Source organism: Pundamilia nyererei, unplaced genomic scaffold, assembly GCF_000239375.1.
Source record: "Pundamilia nyererei isolate P.nyererei 1_Seehausen unplaced genomic scaffold, PunNye1.0 scaffold00265, whole genome shotgun sequence".
Classification (NCBI taxonomy): Eukaryota; Metazoa; Chordata; class Actinopteri; order Cichliformes; family Cichlidae; genus Pundamilia; species Pundamilia nyererei.
In genome coordinates this window covers 208,893-235,637 of record NW_005187666.1, presented here as the reverse complement: position 1 = coordinate 235,637, position 26,745 = coordinate 208,893, and the positions used below count along the sequence as shown (strand labels likewise).

Here is a 26,745-nt window from a genome sequence, read left to right as displayed (position 1 = left end):
ACAAAAAGGGAGGGAAGGACGACAAGAAAGCCAGCAAGGATGATAAGAAAGGTGGAAAGGATGATAAAAAGGGTGGTAAGAAGGGAAAAGAGGAACCGCCCAAGGGGAAAGATGATGGAAAGAAAGGAAAAGACAAAGGGAAAGGCAAGAAAGTGGAGTCTGAGGAGGAAGAGGAGGAGCTCCTGAGCGATGAAGAGGATGAAGAGTTCAGTGATGAAGAGGATGAGGAAGACTCAGAGGATGATAGGAGAGGGAAGGGGCGAGGAGGCAGGGGAGCTAAAGGAAAGAAAGTGGGGAAGTCTAGACGGGGTGAAGACTCAGAGGAGGATGATGATGAGGATGAAGATGACGAGGAAGATGAGGATGATGAGGATTATGGGAAATCCAAAAAAAAATCCAAGGACGATCGCCACCATAAAGGAGGGAAATCTGATGCTGACGCAAAGAAGAAAAAGGGCAAAAAGAAAGAGGAAACGCCACAGATTCCAGTGAAAGAAATCCCGAGGAAAGGTCTGAAGAACATGTCCAGGATGTTCATGAAGTTTTCAGGCTTCAAGCGACGCAGGAACAGCAGGAAGAAGCTTAAAAGTACTTCACGTTTATTCCTGGGTTTGGGGAAGAGAAAGACGCGAATTGCTAAGAAGAAACGTCGCAAGTCCATGCTGAAGAACACCTCTCGTTTCATGATGAGATTCAAGGCCAGCAAAAAGAGGAAAAAGGAGAAAGAGGCCAAAGAGAAGGCAAATGGTGGGAAGAAGCCAACCTATATGCTGCTTCGCCTGGGAGGGAACAACTCCAATGAGAAGAAAGGGGGCTTCTTCAAAGGCTTATTTGGGAAAAAGGATGGTGATGGGGCTGTTGACGACTTCAAGAACAGAAGTCTACTGTTGGGGAAGGTTGCAGCGGCAACTAACTGGTTGACGAAACGCTTCCTGTCCACCAAAATGCGGGAAAATTCAGAACAGCATGGCTGGCAAGGGCATAGAGCTCACAGTCGGCAAGCCAGCTCCCGACGTTATCTCCAGGGTTACCAAAACAATGGTTATGAGCATGATGAAGATGTGTACGGATACCAGAAAGTATATGAAGGGTATGATGACGGTTATGGAGATGAGGCAGCATATGGAAATGATGGTCATTATGGTTACTATGACAATGACAATGGGGCAGGGGGAGCAGGATATCAAGACCTTGGTTACTATGAGGATGAAGGATTCAATGATCCAAATGCAGAATATTATCCTGGTGTTCTTTATGATGAGAGCACGGGGGAATATTATAACCCTTATTCCTCTGCTGATTACTATGCTTACGAGCAGCAGCAGGCAATGTATGGTGATGAGGGTCTGGACTACTATGCAGTAATGGGTGATGACCATATGTATGGAGGAGAGGTGGATGGGTTCCTTGACCCTCAGACTCAGGGCTATTATGATGAAAATAATCAGGGAGTTTACTATGGTGGCGAACAAGTGGGCTATTATGACATTGGACAGGCAGGTTATTATGAGAACCCTTATGTATCATCTATGGGAATGCAAGGTGGATTTGCGCAGGACTATCAACTTAGCTATACTGATGTTGGCATGCCATACCAAGACTTCAGCTCCCAGCAGGCAATTGGATTCCCTCCAGGAGGCCAACAGGTGTTTGGGTTTGGAGACCAAGTTGTAGGTCAAGGACAGTACCTTTATGGAAACCAGAATGTTGGCCAGATGGATCAGTATGGAGATGATAGCAGTTTAGTTCAAGGGGGGGAGATGACGTTTAGAGTTCCCAGACCTCAAGTGCGCCTTTTCGGGAAAGAACGTCTAGATGTTACCTTGCCTCCTCCACCAACTTTGCCGCCTGATCCAGAATTTGAAGATATGTCAGAAATCCAGTACGAAGACCAGATTCCTCTCGTGCCAGGTCAGCCTGGTGGCATGATGTCATTACAGCAACAGATGGCAATGTCACCACAACAACAAATAATGATGTCTTCGCAGCAAAATCTGTTGCCCCCTCAAGAACCAATAATGATGTCCCCTCAAATGATATCACCTCAGCAGCAAGTCATGTCACCGCAGCAGCAGATGATGTTACAACAAGACCAGAGTATGTCCCCCCAAATGATGTCATCGCCAATTATGTCACCACAGCAACAAATGATGTTAACGCAGCAGCAGCCGATGTTGCCACAACAACAGATGATGTCCCAGCAAATGATGTTGCCACAGCAGCAGACGATGCCCCAGGAAATGATGTTGCCACAGCAGCAGATGTCACAAGAGATGATGTTCCCACAACAGCAAATGATGTCACAGCAAATCATGTCACCACAAGAGCAAATGATGCCACAGCAAATGATGCTGCCACAACAACAGATGATTTCACCACAGGTAATTCAAGCTGTGCAGTGTCATTGAACCTGACAATGTTCTTAAAGCTAGAGAGTCACAGGAGGGTGACTTTGCTGACTTTCAGTGTGATTCATATTGCACTGTAAATATAAAAAAGAAAAAAATGGGAAATTCAAAAGAGTACACATGCACTGCCCTTTCAAGTTACACAGTTCTCTTGTTTTAAATAATCCCACCACACGGAGAAATGTGGCAGTAACATATTCAATAAATAAAGAAAATATTGCTCAACATTGTTCAATTCAGTTTTTCTATATAGTGCCTAATCACGATAACAATTGCCTCTAGGTGGTTTATATTGCAAGGTAAAGACCCTACAATTGTATAGGGAACAATCAGACCACCACGACAGTGGTAAGGAAAAACTCACTTTTAACAGGAAGATACCGACAGAAGCAGGTTCAGGGAGGGACGGCCATTGGTTGGGGGCGAGGGGAGGGAGACAAAATAAAAACACACTGTGCAGAGAGCCAGAGATTAGTAATAACTAAGAGAGTGAATAGCGCTGAGTGAAGAAGAAACATTCATCATCGGAAGCCTCCAGAAGCCTAAGCATTGTACAATTTAACTAAGGGAGGGTTTGGGGTCGTATGATCCAGTCTGATCCAATCTTAAAAGTAGAGCAGGTGTCTGTCTCCCAAGTTCAAACTGGGAGCTGGTTCCATAAAAGAGTGGCTTGAAAGTGTCTGCCTCCCATTCTACTTTTAAATACTCTGGGAGCCACAAGTAAACCAGCAGTATGAGAGAGAAGTTGGGGTAATATGGTAAATTTAATTCTAGATTTAATATGGAGCCAATGAAGTGAAGCCAGGATGGGAAAAATATGCTCTCTCTTTCCCTCCAGTCCCTGTCAGTACTCTTACCAACTGAAGGCTTTTCTTTTTTTTTTGGGGTAGGGGGGGGGGGGGGGTAGGACAGCCTGATAATAATGAATTACAATAGTCCAGTTTAGAAGTAATAAATGCATGAACTACTTTTTCAGCATCCTGAGGTGGGATGTTTCTATTTTTAGATTCTCAGTACTAAGTACGATTAGTGATAGCAGCATTAAACCATTTCATTTCATTTGAACTGGAAATAGCGATAGATAATCAATAAGCCAATGTTAGATAGGTGTAGCTGCTTTTTTTTGCTTATGACCAACAATGTGATAAATAGTTCTTTGAAATAATTAGTGTAACATTTTCTTGATGAAAAATAATATTCCAGGCAAAATCAGCTTGCAAATCTGATAACTGCTTTTCACAGCCTGTAAATTACTGGGCTAAAGTCCATGTTTCCATTTTGAACATAAAGCTTTGTGCTTTTTCAGCAGCAGATGATGACTGACCCAATGATGATGCCACAGCAGCAGGGTTATGGCCCACCATCCATCCCTACTCCAACTGCAATGATCATTAAGCAAGCCAACATGTCCCCTCTTCCGGGACGCCGTATTCAACCCTCTCCGACACCATCCCGCCGTTCTGTCATTATGCCCTCCCCACAAATGCAACGTCATCCTCCTGCTATGGCTTCCCCAGTACCCTCTCCTATGTTTGCACAAAGACGCAGTCCCTCTCCACAGCCATCCATGAGGAGTGGTTTAATTAATGCCCAAAGACCGCCCTCTATTATGTCTAGGCAACTCTCACCTCCTTCCTCGCCTATGGCCTCCCCGCTTGCTCGTCGTAGAATGCAACCTCAGAGATCACCCTCTCTCCTGGCTCGAGGTCCTTCAGCCCCCCACTCTCCCCGTGCCTCAATGATCCGGCATAGTCCCCCATCGTCACCAAGACCATCAATGAGGCGACGATCTCCACCTTCTTCACCTCGTGCTTCCATGAGAAGGCGAAGTCCTCCACCAGCACCCAGTCCTGCCCGCAGCCCATTTGAAGCTAGAAAGATTCATAGGTCACCATCTCCTACCCTCTCTCCTGCTCATGTATCTCCCCCCCTCTCTCCACAGCTCAGCAGAAGACCATCTCCTTCCCCATCTCATCGTAGCTTATCTCCTGCTGGGCCCCGGCCTCACCTATCATCCCCTACTCTTTCTCGCCGCTCAACTCGACTGCTTAGGGATCCAACACCAGTGGCCCGGCCTAGGATGGGTGGAAATGTTCCTTTAGGTACTGTCAGACCCTCCCCTATGGGTCTCCGAGGACGTCCAGTGCCCCCACCAACCCAGAATGTGCGTCCTTTTCGTGCCTCCTCTATAAGAAGCAATAGGTCTTCTGTTCTCACAGTGGACTCCTCGCTTCACTCCTCTCCTTTCCACTCCCCTCACATGGTCCACCGTGCTCCCTTGAGGAGAAGAGAATCTGGAAGATTACCTCCTCGTCCCATTGCTCGAGGACGTCCACTCGTGGCCCAGCGGTCAGTAAGAAGTATGCCACCCCCTTCCCCACAGTTGTCCATTAAACACATACCGCACTCCGCGTCCCCGCACCTCTCTCCTCGAGTCTCCCGTCAGCCCTCCCCCCTCCTGCCCCCACGTGCTGTCCACTCGCCTACTTACACACCAGAAATGATGCCCTATGCTGATCCTTACACTCAACAGTCACATCAATTTGTAGCTCCATCTTCTCCCATGCTTTCTGGTGCTTTGCAGAACCAGTCTCTCCGACAAGCCTCCTTCTCATCCCCCCTTGGACCTCAGGTAGCCCAAATGGTAGTGATGGAGGATATGGTTCCTGAAGTAGACCCTTATGTTCCCTTGTCCCCTACTTTGTCTGGTGCAATGCAAAACCAGGTTATTCGTGATGCCTCCTATGTCCCCTCACTCCAGAGACCAGTGTCACCTTATGGTCAGCCTATGGCACCCTCATCTCCTATGCTGTCTGGGGCTCTGCAAAATCAAGCTCTACGAGATGCATCTTATGTTTCCCCTTTACAAAGGCCAGTGTCACCTCTTGAACCTTCTCTGTCCCCTTCTTCTCCATTACTATCTGGAGCTCTGCAAAACCAGGCAGTGAGAGAAGCGTCCTATGTATCTCCTATTTATAGACCTCAATCCCCTTATCCCCCATCTGTACCTCCATCTCCAGTGCTCCCTGAAGCCATGAGACATGGACAGGCACTAAGAGGCGTAGCTTCCTATCAGACACAGTTCAGTTTGCCATATGGACCAACTGTTGTTACACCATATGATTATATCTCTGAGCCTGCCCCTGCGCCGCTGCTCCATGATGCACTGCAAAACCGATCTGGTTTGCAGAGTGTCTCAACTATGAGATCCCCTATGATGCAGCGTCGTAACCCTTATGCACCAGCTGGGCCTCAGCTCCACAGTGCTCTTCAGCAGAACCCAAACCTTCGTCAAGCTTCTTATCACACTCCTGTGCAACTCAGACGATCTCCATATGGACCCAAACCACCCTCTTCCCCAGCATTAGGAAGTGCCCTGCAAAACCCACAGTTGATGCAAGCGTCTTACCGTCTGCCAGATGGAACTTTGGTTTCGCCATATGCAGATCCACGTTCCTCCCCATTGCTTGGCCATGCCCTGCAAAATCAGCAAGTTCGTGGAGCTTCGTATGTTTTGCCCGATGGATCGATCAGGGTACGTAAATGGAATATGTCAGTTATGTAGGCTACAACAACAGCTGCCTCATTACATTATACTCTTCTAATTCACACTCTGCCTCTACCCACATAGGACCCTCGTATGCCTCAGAAGCCAATGTCTCCTAACCTCTCGAGAGCTCTTCAGAATCAGAACCTTAAGACTGCTTCATATACTCTTCCGGATGGGACCATTATCGATCCTAGACAGCAAGTAATCCATGTCTTATGTTCCTTTCTTAACTCATTCTTTTCATCATCTGTTTGTTCAAAATAAGGAATCTTTTAATACATTTTTCTCTATTTGTTTTTGCTCATTCAGCAACCCATTTCCCCAAACTTGGCTAAGGCCCTAAGCAACCCAGTTTTGCGTGAGGCCTCCTACTCTCTCCCCGATGGGACCATTGTGATTGACCCCAAGAAACAAAAGTCCCCCAATCTCGCAGCAGCACTTCAGAACCCTTACCTCAAAAGTGCATCCTACACCTTGCCAGATGGCACCATCATCATTGATCCACGCAAACCTGTCTCTCCAAACCTTTCTGGTGCCCTCCAAAACAGCGCCTTGCGGAGTGCCTCATTCAAATTACCAGAAGGGGTTCAAGACCCCAATATACCCATATCACCAAACTTGACCAAGGTTAGTTATTGATATGTTATGTGCTATGAATTTCTCTTTCAACTCACCCTCTCTTCCCCACATAGCAGGACTTGTGTAAAAGTTAACAAGTATAAGTATCATGTCTTCAAAAGTTCTCGTGGCTCCAGTTTGTCTAATAATCACTGTTGACCTGAGGTGCCTCTTTAATTCACTGATGACTAACTCATTTGTCTCTGTTTTAAAACTTAGGCTCTCCAAAACCCAGCCTTGAAAGGAGCTTCATACACGCTCCCAGATGGAACTATTATCATTGACCCAAGAAAACCAAAGAGCCCCAACCTGGCAGCTGCCTTGCAGAATCCTTATTTAAAGGGTGTGTCCTACACCCTGCCCGATGGAACCATCATCATTGACCCACGGAAGCCAGTTGGCCCTGATCTCTCTAAAGTGCATACCTGTTAAAAATAGTATATCATTTAGCTTTGCTACAGTAATCTATTACTATTTATCACTATTTACTATTACTATTTATACTATTCAATAAAGTATAAAGTAAACATTATTTGTATTGCTTTTATTTATGTTTTTATTGCTGTTTTAGTTGCATTTTTTTTGCTTCTAAAGTTAAGCATAACATTCTAGCTATTACAGACTATTGAAATGAAGTGTAATATTGGGGACATTTTAGTGACCTAAACTGAACTCTTGAGTAACTTCTCTGCTTTTCCTCTGCCTCCTTCAGGCTCTCACGAATGCAAACCTTCGAAGTGCATCATATCGTCTTCCTGATGGGACCCTGGTAATCCCTGGTCAGCCTCCAAACCTTTCATCTGCTCTGAGGCAAAACCGGGCTCTTCGTTCTACAGGTCTCTATCATCTGTCAGAAAACTCTGTGCTGACAGGCGTGCCCAAACCTACACCTCCCAACCTATACACTGCGCTGCAGAAGGAAGATATGCGTGGCGCCAGTTACAGGTAGGAAACTATTCTGTTACTGGAAACTATCACAAGTGACCTGATTAGGTTTTTCCAGGTAAATGACCTGTTAGGAAATCAATCTGCAAGCTGGGGATTCATTTAAACTAACTAACAGACAAACCCAAATCATCTCCAGTTGACTTTATACAATCTGCATATGTTGATGGTTCTTTCATATTTTGATTCTGACCATTTTGCAGCATTTAGTCTTGTATACTCCACATACTAGAGAGTAAGCCCACTTAATGTTGGTGTTCACATTTTGCCAGTGTTCCACAGTTACATGCTATTCATCAATTTTCTTGTCCATTAGGCTTCCAGATAAATCACTTCTCACACGGCGGTTCCACAATCCAAGCCTGTCTGATGCCATTCAAAACCAGCAGCTTCGTTATGCTTCATACGCGGTGCCAACAGGACTGCAGGGTGAGGACAATCGCTATGCTGTGATTCCTCCGTATGGGCCACGCTCAGGCCACTGGGCCAGAAATGCCCAAGGAGGAGGGGATGGAGGTGAGGACGTTTGGGCAGCTGAGAGGGTTTTACCACATGGCACTGTGCAGAATTTATCTAAGTGGTCGATGTACAAAGAAGATGGGGTGTTAGAAGGATATTCACCCGCACCTCGATTTGTGGATGGAAAGGCTCAGGACCCAGACTGGGCTCCGGAGAGAGAGAGAGCCAGGCCGAAAGTACCAGGTCAAAGCTGGTATGACAAGGTACCTGAATGCAAGATCAACCCATTTTTAGGAGGATTTAAGTTTCTATAATTTTTTACAATTGGTGGAGAATAGATTGGCATAGGAACAAGCGTAATGTACAGATTATTCAAGCAATAACTGAGAAGCTTTAAAGCTAAATGGCCCTAGCAGCATTTCCTCATAGAGTTCACAAACATCTGAATTTCTGCATGTTTTGCATCAGCTATGCATTGAGCCGTGACTGTACACCCCAGGCTTTGTTATTTGTGAGTCCTTGACTAACTATGTACATTTCATGTGTGTGTCCAGATCTATTCTATCCTAAGCATGCCCACAACAAGCCACAGGGTTAAACGCTGGGCGGAGGGAATGGAGGACTTGACACAGCTCCCGTAAGCACAAACCATTATTAGCAGCCTCACTTCTTATTTACTTATATCACACTCTTACAAGCAGTTTATTCCCTGAGCACAGTGTAACACAGTTTATTCTATGGCTTGTTTGTTCCCAGTGTCCCTGTAAGCTCTGAAAAGCTTTGAAACACTATAATTATGTAAATTATATGTTAAGTATGTGAGTGTTATTAAAAACACATCCAGAGCAAAAACCCCACATTAGATATTTGTTTTGTTTTTAACTACAAGTCTTTGGAAATCAGAGAGCTCTTGAGTGTCTTTGAAAACGAATTAATGCTGGATGTCAAAGTGAGAGTGGGAGTGCTGCTTCAGCAGGACAATATGTGCTCAGGACATGAATTTTAATTTTCTGTGTTTAATTTCAGTGAGCTGAATGAGACCACTGTTCTGATGAACCTGAAGAAACGCTACGACCAGGATCTTGTCTATGTATGCTAAATCACTCATTTGCAGATTAAATAACGTAATATCATAAAATGTCACGGACACTGCCAGCTGCCTCAGTTCGTTTACCCTCCCTTTTGTCCTTTTGTCCTTCTGTCATCTCTGTCTTCCACTCAGACCTACATAGGCAGCATCCTTGTGTCTGTGAATCCATACAAGTTGCTCAACATTTACGGGACAGACATGGTGCTCCTTTATGAAGGTCATGGACTGAGTGATAACCCCCCGTAAGATCTGTGTTTGTGTGTGTGTGTGTGTGTGTGTTTGGGCTTTTGCATGTGTTGGACCTGTTAGAGTTTCTGCAAAGAGGTAATGGAAGATAGGCCATTTTTGAGTATTTTACTATTAATAAACTGCACAAGATTATTAGGCTCGAAATGATTTAATTCTAACTTTGTCTCAGAAGTGTGACAAAGGTCAGGCATTTTCCTATGAATTTAGCAAGAAGTCACCCTTTCTAGACTCTTTATTTATTTATTTATTTTTGTAGACTACCCGTTTTTGGATTTATCAGATGTGAAGATGTCTGCCTTGTTTAGAATATAATGAATTAGACGACACTAGCCCTGTAGTTCTAAACTGAAAAAGTCGACAGGAGCTTTTCTTTTTGTTTATAAAGCAAAAAAAGCAGGTAGCTAGCTAGCATTATAGTTCAGCTTAAAGGATGCTGTTATTTTTTACATTCGGTCAGGCTGGCACAAGCAAAGTGATACACTGAGCTGACATAGTTCAGAATAAAGAAAATAGTTCCTTCATGAAACTTTTTTGGGGGAATAAACGGGTTGTAATTCATTGCAAGAGACATTGCTAATGACTTTTTCAAATGCTGTTTTTGGCAGTTTAATACACTTTATTCTAGAGAAAGGCAGACGTCTACACAGCTAATTTCTCCTGGTTACCTTAACCCCAAAATCTAGATGCATAAATAAAACTAAAGGCCAGAGAATGGTTCATGGTTCAGAAAAAGTTGGAACCACAATTGTTTGAAAATGGAGGGCTTATTGAAACAATTTTTTGAAAAAACAAAAACATTAATTTGCATCTACATGAGTTAAAAAAAATTTATTGTGTAATTCATTTTGGTTTTTGTGGGTGAAAAAATTCACACTGATGACGCAAAAGTCTCAAAAACTCACAAAACACCACGTATCAAATGTGACACACTAGCCGTTAAAAGGTTAAACCTTCAAGTGAAACCTTTACAGCTGTGTTTGTGTGGGCATACGCTGTCCCACTACATCTGTCTACATGTGTCGTAAGCTGTGCTCTGAGATCCTGTACGGCGGTAAATAAAGGCGTTAAAGGCCAGCACTCTCAGGTGTTAGTAACAGGCTCGCCTTACACTGTTAATGGTCTGTTGCCAAGGGAGAGTTTGGTTATGGATTTCACTGCCACTTCTACACACACCAAGCTGACATGCACACAGCTGGTGTGTGTGTGTGTGTGATTTTATTCTAATTCGACATCTTTTGTTGTGTTGCAGTCATCTCTTTGCCATTGCTAATCTCTCATATACCACCATGATGGATGCCAAAAAAGATCAGTGTATAGTGATCAGGTATGAACTGCTGATTAAAGTCTGATTAAAGGCATCATAAAACGAGCGCTATAACTCATTCATATTGGTGGTTTTTGTTATTCCAGTGGAGAAAGTGGGTCAGGGAAGACTGAGGCCACTAAATTGATCCTGCGTTACCTGACAGCCATACACCACAAACGCAATGTCACACAGCAGGTATATGTCCAGTGTCCAATTCTTTTGTATGAGTGGACAGACACAGAATGAAGCTCATATTCAGTTTAAACTAACTTTTTTTTCTCTCACATCCTGGTCTTTAAATCTATCTTCTGCCTTCAGATAGAGGTAAAGTATTCTCATCGCTTCCCCCATATTTTGCTCTCTTTACCGTCATACTGAAAGTGCTCATAGTAATTTTCCCTCTGTGCTGACTGGGCAGATCCTTGAGGCCATGCCCCTGTTGGAGTCTTTTGGGAATGCCAAAACAGTGCGCAACGACAACTCTTCACGCTTTGGCAAATACACGCAGATCTACATGGACGAGTGAGTAGTAACAACATTCTTCTTCTTTCAGCTGCTTCCTTTTGGTGTTGGTGTTACGCCAAAAAGGGATTTCCGATGTTTCAGTGTGTTTTTTTATTTGTAATAATTTTGCTTTTATTGTTAGGTAGACTGTAATCTATAGCATTTATGAAGAGGCTATATATAAAATCAAGAAACGGCCTATTTTGTGACTCTACTCTGTGTTATACATTATCTCGCCCATTTTGGTCACTTGAAATGTCTTTATAGATCTGTAATGTTATCCCTGTATCATAACACACACACATGCACACACACACATGCACACACACAGAGAATTGGTGACACTGGGTTTACTGGGGAATATGCTAATATGTCCCACTGGCACAGTTAGATAAGGAGTTGATTTTCTGTTAGAACTGTGACAGAGAGCACATTACACATGCATGACTTGTTACTTAACTCAGCCTTACTCTGTGTTTGCATGTGTGTGTGTGTGTGTGTGTGTGTGTGTGTGTGTGTGTGTACCTGACTGTGTAATTTTACCAGGGGTGTAATCAGCGGTGCCATAACGTCTCAGTACCTGCTGGAGAAGTCACGCATTGTCTTTCAGGTGAAAAACTCTCAAACACACGTATTCACACAACAGCTCAGGTGGAGTCTTTTTACCACTGAGTCATGAGCCCCATTCAGACATGCACTCCTTTCCATTAATCTAATGCCATCTGAACCTAGCGCTACATATCCTAGTAGGCACCCTGTTCACTTTTCCTGTAAAACCTGCAACAGCAACCTTTCTTGGTACTAGGCCACTTACACGTCACCGAACGGCATTTGCGTTGAAGAACAGGCAAGCACAAAGTCGTAGCAGTGTCTTACCTGTGTAATTAAGTTCACTGTTAATTTCAAGAAAAGTTCAAGTAAAATTTAAACATTGCTCTGTGATGTGCTTTTGCCATCCACAGTCCAGATATACCTCTAAGCCTGGTCTAAGGGAGAATTAAATATTCACATACTGTGGCTCTAATAACAGTGACGTATATCTGAATGGCTTTGAATGACAGACAGCTGTGTCTTACAGACAGATGTAGAGATGTAGCCCGAGACTTTCTTCGTGGTCGCTTTCATCTGGTCACACATCCTTTGAGTATCCCTCAAACATGTGTTTCTCTGTCAACGGCATTATGTGTGTCCGTTTCAGTCATAAGAGATTTAAACTGCTAAGCAGTCCTAGTGTGTGTGCGCATGTGTCAGGGTGACTTTTTTCTGTATGTGTGTTTATTCACAGGCCAAATCAGAGAGGAACTATCACATCTTCTATGAGATGTTGGCAGGCCTTCCTCCTCATGAGAAGCACTCGCTGTACCTGCAGGAAGCTGAGACTTACTACTATCTCAATCAGGTGCTCAGATTCAAACACGCAGACATCCATCAGATATCAAAGAAAATCACAAGGACATTAACCTCCTGTAGAGTTACCATTAGCATAACTGCTACTTCAGTAAGCCTTAAGCCATTAAGTCTTGGGACTAAAATTCAATAAGAACCATACTGCAAAAGCAGCCCAAGAGTTTCTTGAGGCAAAGAAATGGTATAATCTGTAATGACCAAGACAGTCACCCGATCTCAGCCCAATAGAGCATGCTTTTCAGTTACTGAAGCCTAAACTGGATGGAGAGAGACCCACAAACAAACAGCAACTGAAGGCAGCTACAGTAAAGCCCTGGAAGAGCATCTGTGTCACGTTATCTATAATATATATATATATCTAAAAATGGCTTGAATTCCTAAAAAGTTAATGGAATTTTTTTGTGAAACCCATTTAATTAAAGCTGAAAGTCTGCACTTGGATTACATGTTGATTGTTTTATTTAAAATCCACTGTGGTGGCGTGCAGTGTGATCCAAAATCAGCCATTGTTAAACCAGTCCTGAACAATGAAAGAGATCAGACTAATGTCACAGTATTAATACAGCACAGAAATGACCATTTCATTGCTCACAGATTTAAAACCATGAAACCACAGCCTATCCTGGTGAATAGGATTAACATTATACTTGTTGAACGTCCACTTTTCAACATTTATATTGAAACACAGGTGTGCGTAACTGCAGCCTAGCAAAGCTGCAGGCACAGCTGTAGTCTTGTTTCTTCTTTGTCAGCTGTCCTGCCAACACCAAGTTTTTTTTTCCACACAAAAAGAATTAATTAGGGCCATTTGTTCATAATTATGACATTTTCTGTTTGTTTTTTCACCTCTGGGCTTTATTTCCAAGCTGATTTGCGCTGTTGTATTTCTTTATGAGGTAGTGTTCATCTTGGACTATTTCCCACCCAGTTAGCGGTGTGTTTGTGGTAATTACAACAACATTTTTTGAAGAGTAACTTAACACCGGGCTGAGCGATAGCGTGTCATTGCTCTCCCTGACTGAAAGTGTGCTGACAAGTGAGCCCTTTTGCTCTCGTAACTGCAATCGCCAGTGAGGTCACGGTGCTCTGATACACCCTGAAGTGGATCCTCCCCATCACTGCACCAAGAGACTCAAATCACTGATAAGTTGCTCTTAAATTAGACCTAAAGAGGGTAAAATGTCTTTTTCCTAACGGTGCACGTGTGTGTCCATGCATGCAGGGAGGGAACTGTACCATAGAGGGAAAGGATGATGGGGAGGACTTCAGGCGTTTGCTGAGTGCCATGGACATCCTGTGTTTCACCTCAGAGGAGCAAAATGGCATCTACAGACTTCTTTCCTCTGTCCTTCATCTGGGGAACATCTACTTCCAGCCACACCTGGTCTGTCTTTCAAACACAAACATGTATTTAGTTTCACGACCTAATGGTGAGGATGACGTTGGCAGTAATAATGACAGTGACTCCATATGTATGTGTCTGCGACTGTGTCCCGCAGGCTGAGGGTCAGGAGGTCGCGTCAGTGGTGAGCACGCAGGAGATAAGGGTGGTGGCTGAGCTGCTGCTGGTCTCACCCGAGGGCCTAGAGAAATCTGTCACCTTCAAGCTGACAGTAAGTGGTGCACACTTTTGCAGAAACAGCCCCGTGCACACACCACAGATATGATTATTTCTGTAACAAAATATAGATGTTAGATATCAGAGATGTGTTTGATCCCCCAGGATACGGTGCGGGAGAAGATCTATACTCCGCTGACAGTGGAGAGTGCTGTGGATGCCAGGTGAGTGAGTGACTGAAAGTCTCAATCTGTTAAATTAAACATGATGCACCTTGCTCTGTTTGGGGGAAAAAAACTGAAAATCTTAGGGCTTTTTAATGTCCTCATGTTTTTTTCACCCCCTTCTTTAAAATCATACCAGGAGACTGCTGAGAGGGAGCCAAGAGTCTGTGATATTCTCTTCCAATCTTTGGTAGAGGCATGTGAGGACAAAGGACGTCAGGGCTTGAAGTGGGGGGGGGGGGGTTTCAGATGTCCTCTGTTTCCATAGGAACCGGGTTTTCTGTTTCCATAGAAACCTTATTGTGCGTTTTTCATAGAGATGCTGTTGCCAAGATCCTGTATTCGCTGCTGTTTAGTTGGCTGACGGAGCGCATCAACGGACGCGTCTACCCTCGCAGCGAAGCGCTCTCCATCTCCGTGCTGGACATTTATGGATTTGAGGTCACACTGAAGAGCACTCGCAGTAACGTCACATCTGTGTTTGTGTCTGAGCTGACCCGTGTGCTAAGTGACTCACATAACCCCCGGTTGTCTCTTCTGTGTGTCCTCCAGGAGCTACAGGTGAACAGTTTCGAGCAGCTGTGCATCAACTACGCCAATGAAACTTTGCAGTTCTACTTTAACAGGGTCATTTTCCAGGAGGAGCAGGTCAGAGAACCACAAGTTAATGTGTTCATTTCCCATTTAGTTCACATCAGTGACATCACTGACCAGTTTGTTAGGTACACCTGTTCAACTTTTCATTAATGCAAGTATCTAATTGCCCAATCACATGTCAGCAACTCTATGCATTTAGACATGTAGATGTGGTCAAGACCACCTGCTGAAGTTCAAATTGATTTAAGTGATTCTGAACATGGCATAGTTGTTGGTATGAGATGTGTCCGAATGGTTTAGAAACTGCTGATCTGATGGGATTTTCCCAAACAACCATCTCAAGGATTTACAAAGAACAGTCTGAAAAAGAGAAAATATCAAATAACCGGCAGTTTCTCTGTGAAAATGTTGTTTTGATGTTGGAGTTCAGAGCAGAATGGCCAGACTTCTTTAAGCTGATAGGAAAGCAACAACCAATGTATCCAAAAGAATGAATGCACAATGCCTTGAAACCTGAAGCAGATGGGCTACAGCAGCAGAAGTCCACACTGGGTGCTGCTACTGTCAGCTAAACACTGAAATTGAGGCTATAATTGACACGGGCTCACCAAAACTGGACAAAAGATTAGAAAAATGTTGCCTGGTCCACTGAGTTTCAATTTCTGCTGCAACATTCAGATGGTAGAATCCAAATTTGGCATAAACATCATGAAAGAATGGATCCATCCTGCCTTGCATCAATGCTTCAGGGTGCTGTTGGTGTAATGGTGTAATGGTGTGGGGATATTTTCTCGGCACACATTGGGCCTCCTTAGTGCCAAATGAGCATTGTTTAAACACCACAGCCTACCTGAGTATTGCTGCTTACTATGTCCATCCCTTTATGACAACAATGTACCCATCGTCTGATGGTTGCTTCCAGCAGAATAATACACCATGTCACAAAGCTCAAACCCTCTCAGACTGGTTTCTTGAACATAATGGGTTTCACTGTACTGAATGGCTTTCACAGTCACCAGATCTCAATCCAGTACAGCACATTTGGGATGTTGTGGAACAGAAGGTTCACATCATTGATTTGCAGCCAACAAATCTGCAGTATCTGTGTGATGCTATCATGTCACTAAGGACCAAAATCTCTGAAGAATGTTTCTGAGCAGCTTGTTCAATCTATACCATAAAGAATTAAATCAGTTCTGAATGTCAAACACGAGCACAAACTAGCAAGGTGTTCCCAATAAAGTTTTCAGTGACTGTATGTATGCAAGGCTGCCTGCAAACTATCACAATAGTTTACAGGCAGCCACAAAGCAAAAAAACCCCAACAACACAAAAACCCCGCATAGTTCGCCACTGAAGCCAACAAGATAATTTAATGTAGCAACAAAAAAAGTTAAAATGACACCAGAGAAGCTTAAAGAGTTTTGTGTTAATGATACAGAAGCACAACTATGAAACCTATATTCCCGTTTCACAGTTGTAGCCCCATGTCACCCGTCTAAAAAAGGAGGGATTTCCAGAGGCACATTTAAACTCAGGCTATCAAATCTTTCACAAATCATAGCAGAAAGCAAGAAACAATTAGCAGCGAGTTAGTCGAGTTTTACATACACCAGCCTGACGAATCTTGCGCTTGTTTTGTGCTGAATTGTGCTGCGTAGGAGGAGTACATGCGGGAGCAGATCAAATGGCAGCAGCAGCCCTTCGGCCACAACGAGGCATGCCTCGACCTTATTGCTGCTAAGCCCCATGGGATACTGCGCATACTGGACGACCAGTGCGGTTTCCCTCAGGTAAGCCCATTCCTGTTAAACTAATAACCGTTTTCTCCAGAGTTATTGGAATTCGCTTAAATTGAATCAAAAACACATACAATATGAAAGTGAATACAATAATGGTAAACACAAGCAGTTTTTAATTAAGACAAAGGTGTTTAATGACTTATAACTCCACGGAGAGAGAAGCCCCAAGTGCGCGAAGAACAAGTGATTGAGACAGACTCAGTATGTGGAAAGCGAGCGCACTTATAATAGGCTTATATTAGATTACAGGAAACTTTGGAAGAGTTGCACTCTTTAAGCGTGCTGTTAAAAAAACACAAGCCAACAACAGCTCTAACTTCATATTTCATATCTCAGTTTTAAAAAAAATTGAGTTAAAAAAGAAAAAAAAAACCTGCACTATTGGATTTCTCATTAACCAGGAGACTGTATTGTAGCCAGCTTCAATCAATACAAAACTATCCCACATGCTCACTTAATTGCCTACCTGCTGCTATCATTATTCCCGGGGCTCCCAGTGTAAGAAGCTGTCTGAGCTCATAGTGAGATAAATGTATTATAAGTCTCTGATGCTCGGAGTGAAATATGAACACGCCGTTACATGAAAAACCCACTGAGGCGATCTGCCAAACACTCACACGCAGACACGCACAGGAAACATGTGTTTGTGCTGTAGAGGTTTAGTTTCCATGGCTCAACAACCATTAACCATCTCCAATCATTGCTAGGCAACAGACCACACCTTCCTTCAGAAGTGCCACTATCACCATGGAAACAATCCGCTCTATGCCAGGCCAAAGATGCCACAGCCAGAGTTTACCCTGAAACACTATGCAGGGAAGGTCACCTACCAGGTACTTCCTGCCTTCCCTGTTTTCTTTCTTTCCTGCTTCTCTGTGTTTTGCTTTTTAACATTTTCAACTTTTCATTTCTCAACATTTCAATCTCTTTTATAGCCTTTTTCCCCCCAGTGTTCTTCCTCTGATCATTTCCTTTTTTCCCCTCTTTTTTTGCATTCTCATATAAAGTGCATCTGGAAAGTATTCACAGCTCTTTGCTTGTCCTACATTTTGTCATATTACAGCATTATTTCAAATCACTGATTAAATTCATTTTCCACTTTTTATTCTACAAACAGTACAAAAAAAGTTTGCTTGAAATTCTTGAAAATTTATTAAAATAAAAAGCTAAAATATAACATGCACATAAATAAGAATTCACACCCTTTGCCAGTGATCATCTGTCAGATGTCTGTACAACTTGATTGGAGTCCACATGTGGTAAATTCAGACATACAAGGGCCGCAGGTCGGACTCAAACTGGGGCTTTTGCATTTCAGCCGTATAGCATATGTGCACCTGCTCAAACACTGAGTTAAACAGGTGCCCATCAGATCCAAAGTCCACATTGTTCTTGGATGAAAGGATTTTAAACAATTTAAAATGAATACACACCAAAATCCACACATCTGACAGACTAAGAGCCACAGGTGCTGTTGAAATGACATTTTTAATTGAAAATTTGAGTGAGTGATTTTTCTTTTAGTTGACTAATTGCTTAACAGCTCTAGAATTGTGTGTCCATCCATCAATTTTTTTTCCATCCATTCTTGTTCAGGTTCACATGGCTTCTATTGTGAATAAATCATTGTGAAGTAGTACACGGGAGTACTGAAAAACTGTGTTATAATAATGAATGAATGTGATATAGTACTGAAGGTTATTAGGTTTTTCATCAAAATGTCTTGCTTTGGACAGTATGATTGTGAAACAGGTAGTCGCTTGCATACTGTGTGGTATGTTTTAAACATATTCTAATGTAATCTGTCAAAACCAGACTCCAGAGATATTTCCGTTCCATAAAAATCTCCCTGTCGTTCATGCATGTGGCTGTAAATTTCTGGTTTGAATCAATTTGCAATAGTTTTGAATGATTTGTGATGCAGGTCTACAAATTCTTGGATAAGAACTTTGATATGGTGCGCCAGGATGTTTTGGACCTCTTCACCCAGAGCAAGAACAGAGTGAGAAGTGGAAATGTTTAAAAAAAAAATTGATTCAGATACTAAAGTATGGTGAAGCATGATATTGTAACGTGGATATTATCTGTGTCTTTCTGTGTGTGCAGATGGTTTCGAGCCTCTTCTGGAAGCACTCAGAGTCTTTGTCTCAGCAGCGGTCTAACGTGCGGCGCAGCAGCGCGGCTCGCCGTTATCAGGCCAACACGGTCAGCGCAAAGTTTCAAAGCAGCCTGCAAGAGCTGCTGGAAAAGATGGAAAGGTTTTAGGCTCATTTATCTTTTTAAAACAAGAAGACTGCATCACAGCTTTCTTTGAAATCTCTCCCTCTTTGACACTCACTCGAGTTCCCACAATACACTGAGCCTGTCATCAGTTCAGGTGAACCACAAAGTCAAGCTCAGCTACAACTGCGATGAATCAGCTGAATGTTCAGCTGACAGTCTTCTATGCATCCAGCTGACAAATCGCATAATGGGTGGGCAGTTTAAGTAGCTTTATCCTAAAGTCACACAAGGAAAAACAGTGGACCACAGTGCAGCCGTGTGCAGTAAAATTAAATGCTTGCTTTGAAGATGAGAATCAGGTCAGCTACTGTCTTTAAAGCGGTTTTGGTGGATCAACATGCTGATAAAATAACAATACAACTGAGCCAGTGTGCAGCTGAATAGGGTCAATCTGGCAATTATGTGAAATCTGTTTGTGATAATCTGGTGTTTAACTGTGACTAATTAGATTAAATCACAAATCTGTTGGCATCAAATTCACATTAACGACTTTCATTCAGACTCCAGACACAACCTCTTAGATTTGAAACAAATATTCAGAAATTACTTGCAAACTGACCATATTACCAGCAAACCTGCTTTTATATAGACATGTAACCAGATTACAATCAAACTGAGAGATGAGTCCCCCGTTGCAAAAAGACACCTGCATACCTGTTAACCTTGACTCAGAATATAAATTAAAAAGTTACTTGCCAACTTTTACCAGTCTGTATGTGAGTGGTTGCAGAGAGTCAAGCCAGACTGCAGTTGTTTGGAGACAGGTTGCCAACCACCAGGCAACTGGTGCAGTCACCTTCCAATCAAAAGTGGTCACTCAGAGGTCCGGTTTTTCCTAGTTGCCATGAGGTTGCCATCCTGTTTTTGCTGTAGTGTGACTGAGCCATGACTCTGCTTGCAGTTAAGAATCATCTGCAAGTCCCTTTGTACCAAGCCCCCCCCCATCTCCTCCTTTTATGGTGTGTCTGACTTAATCAGTATCATGTCTGCTGTCAGTTCTGTACAGACAGTCTCGTTGGCCCTCTCCCTGCTGCCTCTAGCTTTGCACGTGTGCACATGGAAGGACGGGGAGGTGAGCAGCGCCACACCACCAAATATGAATCCCAGTCGTGGGAAATATTAATCTCCTTTAGACTAAAGTGGTCCTGACTATCACTGGTGAAAAAAGATAATGATGCTTCATAAATGTATGAAATTGTCTGTGATGAGAGTGTCTGATGTGGGCAATGAGCAAAAGAAGGAGTGGTTTCTTTCACAGCTCTCATCAAACAACGCACACTCTATCATGGCCTTGTTCCTAAAGGCGGATTGAACAATTTGTTTTGCCGTGGTGTACCATTAGACTAAAGTGATTATCTCTGACAGCCTTATTAGCCTCAATCATGTCTCAAATAGATGAAAACTGAGGCCTCAGGAGGTCTGTCAGTCTGAAATTGTTAATAATGTAGCTCCAGCTATAAAAGTACATGCCATGCATTCTCATTTTCAGCTGGAAAGTAGACTTCCCCGCACAGTTTATCAGGTTTCATCAGCTCATGCATTTGTTTATTCACTCATCCATCCATTCATTCTCATCTATCTGTGACAGGTGTAACCCTTATTTTGTGCGATGCATCAAGCCAAACCATCTTAAGGTATATTTGCAAGTTGGATGATGTGTGCAGGCTTGCAGTGCTTTCTTGTTTAGATTTGTATTAATTTCTGTTTTTAAAAAAAGCATATATCTATATATATGTGTGTGTGTGTGTGTGTGTGTGTGTGCATGTACATTGTGTACTGTTATAGGAGCCAGGAATGTTTGACATGGAGCTGGTCAAAACTCAGCTGCATTACTCCGGCATCATGGAGACCATCCACATCAGGAAGGAGGGTTATCCAATCAGACTGCACTTTCACAGCTTCCTATCGAGGTTGGCCACCTACTTATCTCCAAGCTGATTGTGTTTGAATCATCATTCTCAGCTTCCTTTCCTCAAATAAATTGTTTCTGCTGCCCTCTCCACTCGCTGCTTTCAGTTTTCAAAAATTGCTCAGATGATTGGTCTTTTTTTTCTGGGTAGAATACGTTTCACACACAGATTTCTTCACGCTGAAGTAGCCATCTGGCTTTTGTCACCTCCTGCAGTAGGAGAGCAGCTGAAATCAATTGATCTCACAGCGCCGTTCACTGCCAAAGTAGTCTGAGAAAAGAAAACAATGTCAGCACAGTCCAGCGTTTACAATAAGATTCACAGATAGAAGTTACCGAAGCTGTGAATGCCCAGATTCCCAATAAGCTCTCAGATTCACCACAAGTAATAAGCAAAGATACACAAGATTTAGGTGTTTTCACAGAATTCAGATTGAACTGTCACATGTCGATGCAGGTATAAAGCCCTGCTCTGCCTGAAGGATACTCCACCTGCAGACGGAGAAAACTGCGTTGCCATGCTCCAAAGACTCGGCCCAGTGAAGACCGACTCGTATCAGCTGGGTGTCAGTAAGGTGAGCGTTCTCAGAAATCTGCACACAAGTACAAATCATGAGGTCAGCTATGTCGTGCTGTAGATTTAAAAACAGATGAGTTTTTATTTGTGTGTGTGTGTTAGATTTTTCTGAAAGAGGAGTTGTATCAGCTGCTGGAGGGCAAGCGTGACCGTGTGCTGAACCTCGCTGCCATGACGCTGCAGAGATACACGCGCACGTGCTTCATCCGAAAGAACTTCATCAAATTCAAGCGCTTTCTGACTGTGTTTGAAGCTCGTAGCAGAGGCTACCTGGCCAGGTAACATGCCCATCGTGTTGCCTTCATCTAATGCTTCAAAGCATCATCACTTCACATTTCAAATGTCCTTATATATATATATATATATATATATATATATCCTCCTCAAAAAATACAGAAAACAGAGAAAAACTCCACATAGTCACAGTCTTATTTCTCTATTCTAAAAATCTTAAAGCCGAACACTATCAGTATCATCGGTCTTTTCCTGGAAGTCGACTGAGCCTCGGCTTTCTTCAGCAGCCAACATGTTGCCCTGTTTAGTCTGGAGTTTCAGTCCTGCACTTGGCAATTTAGGCTTTAGGGTTTGGTTTCACAGAGTCAAACAGGTCAAACCTTATCTCAGACAACCTGCTTCTTTGTCCTTGATGTGAGGAGACAAGGCCAGAGGATTCAGGCTGTACTTATCCATCAAAGGTGATAGATGTCTGATTCGCTGCCGGCCCAGCAAAGTCCATAGATGTTCCAATTTACATTTTGTTCTACTGTGTAAAAAAAATCAATAAAAAAGCACTAAAACTCAAGGTCAGACATTTCAAGACATTAATTATAGTTCAGCAGCGGCCGGTCTCCCTCTGATGAATTTGGGGAAATGATACATTAAATCTTGTTACACTGGTTGCAGCATTAATTCTTATTAGAGTAAGATGTCAGACTTTTGCACAAAAACATGGCAATTTTATTCATTTCTTTATTTACATACAGTCATGATAAAAAGAAAGGACATAATAAAAATGATACCAACTACTTAGCAGGTTTTAAAATTAGGTAAATGCAACCTGACATCAACAACAGTGGATTACATATTAAACTTTGTCATTATTTTCCTTTTTTTTAACAAAAATTAAAGCAAAATGCAGAAGCAGTGTGTGAGAAACTAAGTGCAGCCCATGACTTAATAGTGTCTAAAACCACATTTAGACATTTCCATACAGTAATCATTTTCTGTATGACTTTATCAATCTCTCACACCTGAGTGCTCCAGAGCAGAAACGTGCAAAAGCACAACAGATGCTCACATTCGCTGATGATCAATTTGATTAACAGCACCCAGCTGCTACTTACCCTCTCAATTCCTATGGAAGCAGTAAGGGTGATCTTAGTTTTACACACACTGCTGCTGCATTTTGCTTTCGTTTTTGTCAAATAAACGCACGACAGTGTAATATGTCACATTTGTTTGCTCATCTGAGATCATATTTTTGTCATTTTAACACCTGCTGATGACGTGATTGTTTTTATAACCTCCTAAAACATCAAACTTCCAAATTTTAAAATCTGATATGTCAGTGATTTTACCATGACTCTATGTACTGAACATTAAATCAGTGTTTTCTCTGCTCTCTGTTTGCTTCTTTTTGAATCCTTCATGGTTAATCCTTCCCCTGAACAGGAAAAACTTTGCTCTGAGGAGGAAGTACCTAATCAGGTTACGCTCCGTCGTGCTGCTCATCGTCAATCGCCAGCGTTACATGAGGGTAGGCGCACACGGTTTGAATAAACTGCTGGACACATTTACATATTTCTAAAAACAAGCGAACAAATAAAAAATGAACCAGCGTGTCAAGTATGATGCTGTTGTTTTTCTGTCAGACAGTGGTGGAGCCTGCAAGGAAGGCGGAGGAGGTGAGACAGGGAGGACGTAGGGAGAATACGTCAAAGGGAGGAGGGCCGCATTTTGAGTAAAAGAAGAAGATTTCGTGTACGTGTATAAATGTTTGAGTGTGTGTGTGTGTGTGTGTGTTTGCAACGTGTGCAGGATCGCATCAATCGAGAAGTGGTGAATGTGACAACATTGCCCATTCCCGCTGAGCTGGCCGCCCTGCTACAGGCTGCTTCAGGTACACACACACACACTCATATATAACACTTGCTGATATGAAGACACTGAGCCTATAAAAAACCTCCATCAGAAGATGTGTTCCATCTTGTTTGCAGGTGGCCTCGAGAATATTTGCTGTCGTATTTCTGTGCTCACACACGGCCTGCTGCTTTTGTTTGTATGCGTGTGTCGTGCAGGTGGTGAGGAGCTGCATTCTGACTGCTTGGCTGTCGTTCAGGCTCCAAAGGTTCAGGTTGACCCCCAGTTGACCCTGCCCCTGGACATCAACAACTACCTCATGACACACTACATCCGGGCTATGTTTAGGGTAATAATGAAGATACACGCACAGTTATGTTCAGATCGTGTTAGAGGACATTACACTGACTTACATTTATCGCATGTAGACTTTCTGTAACCCTAAACATGCTACTGCTGCCACTTGCTGAACCATAAACCTTTTACTGTAACATTAAACCAAGTGGTTGTCATAAAATGTAATTATTTACATCAAGAGGACTTGCTTTTTGTCACCACAGGGGAAGCAGGTCTGCACAACATCACTGTCTAAACAGCTTCATGTCCCTTACAACAGGAAAAGTACAAGCACTCAGGAAATGCATGTAAATTTTTGTGACTGGTTTAAATAAATGGGAAGCGTCACAGGACTCATTTATATGAGGGTTGTAAATGGTAACTGGAAATATTATTTCTCAGGCTGAGTGTGTGTGTGTTTATAGGAGCCGTTGTTTGGGATGGTGACTGCCCCGCTGGAGAATTCCCTGATTCGAATGGATGAGGAGCTAAAACACGGAGCCCTCAACGTTTTCCTTCTGGTATAGTTGCATTCAGTTGTTGCTGGGTAACTCTGGTATCTACAGTGTAAATGAAAACCTTGCGGTGCTGAAAGGTCAAATCTAATGTCAGGAAATGAAAAGCAATCAAATGAATGTGTCCTCCAGTTTTTGGCACTTTAAAAATCCCTCAGCTACAGTTAAGTCCACAGGTCTTTGGAAAATGATACTTTTTTTTTTCTTGTAATGTCGCCTCTGCATGACACTTCGGTGGATTATAAATCAAACATTCAAACAAGCAGGTGACCAGGTGAAGCCGGGTCTCTTGTTATTTCATTAAAGCTTAGGCAGATAAAAGATCTGTGGCTGAAGGTGCATTTGCTGGCTCTTCAGCTCTCAATACGAGGTCCCAAGACATGCAAGGGAAGGAGGCTGTCAGAGAGGTGGCAAAAACTTTAGGAGTGGCCAAATCAACCCGCACCAGAGTGATGGGAAGAGAAAAGTATGGAGAAGGAGAGAGACAGCTCACCATCCAAAGCATATCACATTATCTGTCAAACATGGGGGGACAATGTTACAGCATGGGCATGTATGTATGGCTGCCAGCTGAACTGGGTCACTGGTATTTATTGATGTTGTGACTGCGGATAGAAGCAGCAGGATGAATAGTGAAGTGTGCAGGGCTACACTCTCTGCTCAGACTCAGCCAAAAGCTGCAAAACTGATTGGACAGTGCTTCACAGTGAAAAAGGATAGTGACCTAAAGGAACCCAAGAGTTTGTCCAGGCGAAGAAAGTAGAAAATATTATTCAGTGACCAAAGTCAGTCACCCGATCTCAACCCAGCCGAGTATGCTTTTCAGTTAGTGAAGGCAAAACTGAATGCAAAGGGACCCACAAACAAGCAAGCATCAAGCAGCTGCTGAAGCTTTCCTTTTTTATGGAGCTTATAGTTGGGGCTGGATCAGGTGACCTTAAATCCGCCCTTAGTTATGCAGCAATAGGTCTAGGCTCCTTCATGGCTTCCCATCAAGTACTGACTGTTTCTTCTTCACTTACCTCTTTTCACTCACAGTGTGTTTTCACACCACTCTGTTATTATTAATTAGTTATTATTAATCTCTAGCTCTCTTCCAAAGTGTCTCTTTTGTCCTGTCTTCCTCCCCTCACCCCAAACCGGTCATGGTATTCTGCTGGAGGTTTCTTTCTGTTAAAAGCGAGTTTTTCCTTCCCGCTGTCACCATGTGCTTGCTTATAGGGCGTCGTTTGATTGCAGGTGTTTTCTCTCTATTATTGTAGTGTCTTTACCTTACAATGTAAAGCACCTTGAGGTGCTTTACATTCAGTTTTTGGTGTTTTAAAAATAAAACTATATAAATTGAGGGAAATATGCACAAACATAGCTGTAGTTCCTAAATAGTTCATATAATATTTATATGAAACCACTTAATTAAAGCTCAAAGTCTGCACTTCCATCACATCTTAGTTGCTTGATTTAGTATCTGTCCTGGTCCAAACACTTGTGGTTCTAACTGTATCTGTGTTGATTTAACCATCAGTTTAATTGGACATCAACTGTTCAAAATCAGTAAAACCTTTTTTGACCAAACCTATAAATTTGGGGGCTTGAGTTTTACTTATGCATGTCTTAACTACCAACTACCCGTGCTTTTAATAGATACTTAGGTTCATGGGTGACCCAAACTTGAACGGGGCTCAGGAGAATCTGTTTGGGAACTACATCATCCAAAGAGGACTGGCCAATCCCAGCCTCAGGGATGAGATTCTGGTTCAGGTGGCAAATCAAGTAAGAACCACTTTTTGTGTCTACTAATAAACTATATTACTAATTAAATATTTTCTTAATTTACTTCATTGCTGTCTTTTGTACCACTAGGTGTGGAGGAATCCTAACATCCTAAATTCAGAGCGCGGCTGGCTCCTGCTTTCTTCCTGCCTTTCTGCCTTCCTGCCCTCTCAGAGGCTTGCAAAGTACCTGCTGAAGTAAGACGTGAGCCTGCAACATATAAACCATCCATCACTATTAGCAACAGTTTATTGATCTTTATGCTCTAAATTAATATGTTCTTTTGAAGTATTTTGCTCCTTGGTATATTTTTGCTGTGGTTGTGCTGATACTTGTGTTTGTTCATGCTTGTTGTTGTTTTGCAGGTTTGTGTCTGACTATGGGCCGGAGGGCTATGACTGTGTGTGCCAGCACCGTCTGCTTCAGGCCCTGCAGAGGCTCAGTGTCGGGCCAGAGTATGTCAGGACGTACCCACCCTGCCTACTGGAGTGGACCGCCAATCGCAAGAAAGCTCACACGGTTCTGCACGTGCACTGTTTCGATGGTGAGAAAATGAACA

General features: G+C 42.9%; 2 protein-coding genes across 2 annotated transcripts in view; both read left to right on the top strand.

Moving 5' to 3' along the window:
* Positions 1–659: 659 nt before the first annotated feature.
* On the top strand, positions 660–5,446 carry LOC102199800 (proline-rich protein 36-like). Its single transcript, XM_005750212.2, has 3 exons — positions 660–2,381; positions 3,715–5,352; positions 5,429–5,446. Exons 1-3 carry the CDS (start codon positions 660–662, stop codon positions 5,444–5,446), a joined length of 3,378 nt encoding a protein of 1,125 aa, XP_005750269.2.
* Positions 5,447–5,503: 57 nt separating this feature from the next.
* Positions 5,504–26,745, top strand: part of LOC102194209 (unconventional myosin-XV) — a 47,278-nt gene continuing 26,036 nt past the window's right edge. Inside the window, exons 1-36 of the mRNA XM_013915180.1 lie at positions 5,504–5,943; positions 6,040–6,159; positions 6,268–6,585; positions 6,796–6,993; positions 7,289–7,521; positions 7,838–8,243; positions 8,535–8,617; positions 9,007–9,070; positions 9,203–9,312; positions 10,569–10,643; positions 10,730–10,820; positions 10,944–10,949; positions 11,044–11,147; positions 11,676–11,739; positions 12,415–12,528; positions 13,759–13,920; positions 14,036–14,149; positions 14,260–14,318; positions 14,636–14,759; positions 14,871–14,966; positions 16,577–16,708; positions 17,425–17,550; positions 18,642–18,719; positions 18,824–18,975; positions 20,589–20,634; positions 20,786–20,910; positions 21,367–21,484; positions 21,589–21,764; positions 23,158–23,242; positions 23,358–23,390; positions 23,524–23,605; positions 23,784–23,914; positions 24,327–24,422; positions 26,058–26,186; positions 26,277–26,383; positions 26,552–26,730. Coding sequence (XP_013770634.1) covers positions 5,611–5,943; positions 6,040–6,159; positions 6,268–6,585; positions 6,796–6,993; positions 7,289–7,521; positions 7,838–8,243; positions 8,535–8,617; positions 9,007–9,070; positions 9,203–9,312; positions 10,569–10,643; positions 10,730–10,820; positions 10,944–10,949; positions 11,044–11,147; positions 11,676–11,739; positions 12,415–12,528; positions 13,759–13,920; positions 14,036–14,149; positions 14,260–14,318; positions 14,636–14,759; positions 14,871–14,966; positions 16,577–16,708; positions 17,425–17,550; positions 18,642–18,719; positions 18,824–18,975; positions 20,589–20,634; positions 20,786–20,910; positions 21,367–21,484; positions 21,589–21,764; positions 23,158–23,242; positions 23,358–23,390; positions 23,524–23,605; positions 23,784–23,914; positions 24,327–24,422; positions 26,058–26,186; positions 26,277–26,383; positions 26,552–26,730 — 4,669 coding nt within the window. The 5' untranslated portion in view covers positions 5,504–5,610. The remainder of the gene's footprint in view (positions 5,944–6,039; positions 6,160–6,267; positions 6,586–6,795; positions 6,994–7,288; positions 7,522–7,837; positions 8,244–8,534; positions 8,618–9,006; positions 9,071–9,202; positions 9,313–10,568; positions 10,644–10,729; positions 10,821–10,943; positions 10,950–11,043; positions 11,148–11,675; positions 11,740–12,414; positions 12,529–13,758; positions 13,921–14,035; positions 14,150–14,259; positions 14,319–14,635; positions 14,760–14,870; positions 14,967–16,576; positions 16,709–17,424; positions 17,551–18,641; positions 18,720–18,823; positions 18,976–20,588; positions 20,635–20,785; positions 20,911–21,366; positions 21,485–21,588; positions 21,765–23,157; positions 23,243–23,357; positions 23,391–23,523; positions 23,606–23,783; positions 23,915–24,326; positions 24,423–26,057; positions 26,187–26,276; positions 26,384–26,551; positions 26,731–26,745) is intronic.

Coding starts and splice junctions, on each gene's coding strand:
- LOC102199800 (XM_005750212.2), top strand. CDS start 660: ATGCTGAAGAACACCTCTCGTTTCATGATGAGATTCAAGGCCAGCAAA. Junction 2,382..3,714: donor AACAGATGATTTCACCACAG/GTAATTCAAGCT, acceptor GTGCTTTTTCAG/CAGCAGATGATGACTGACCC.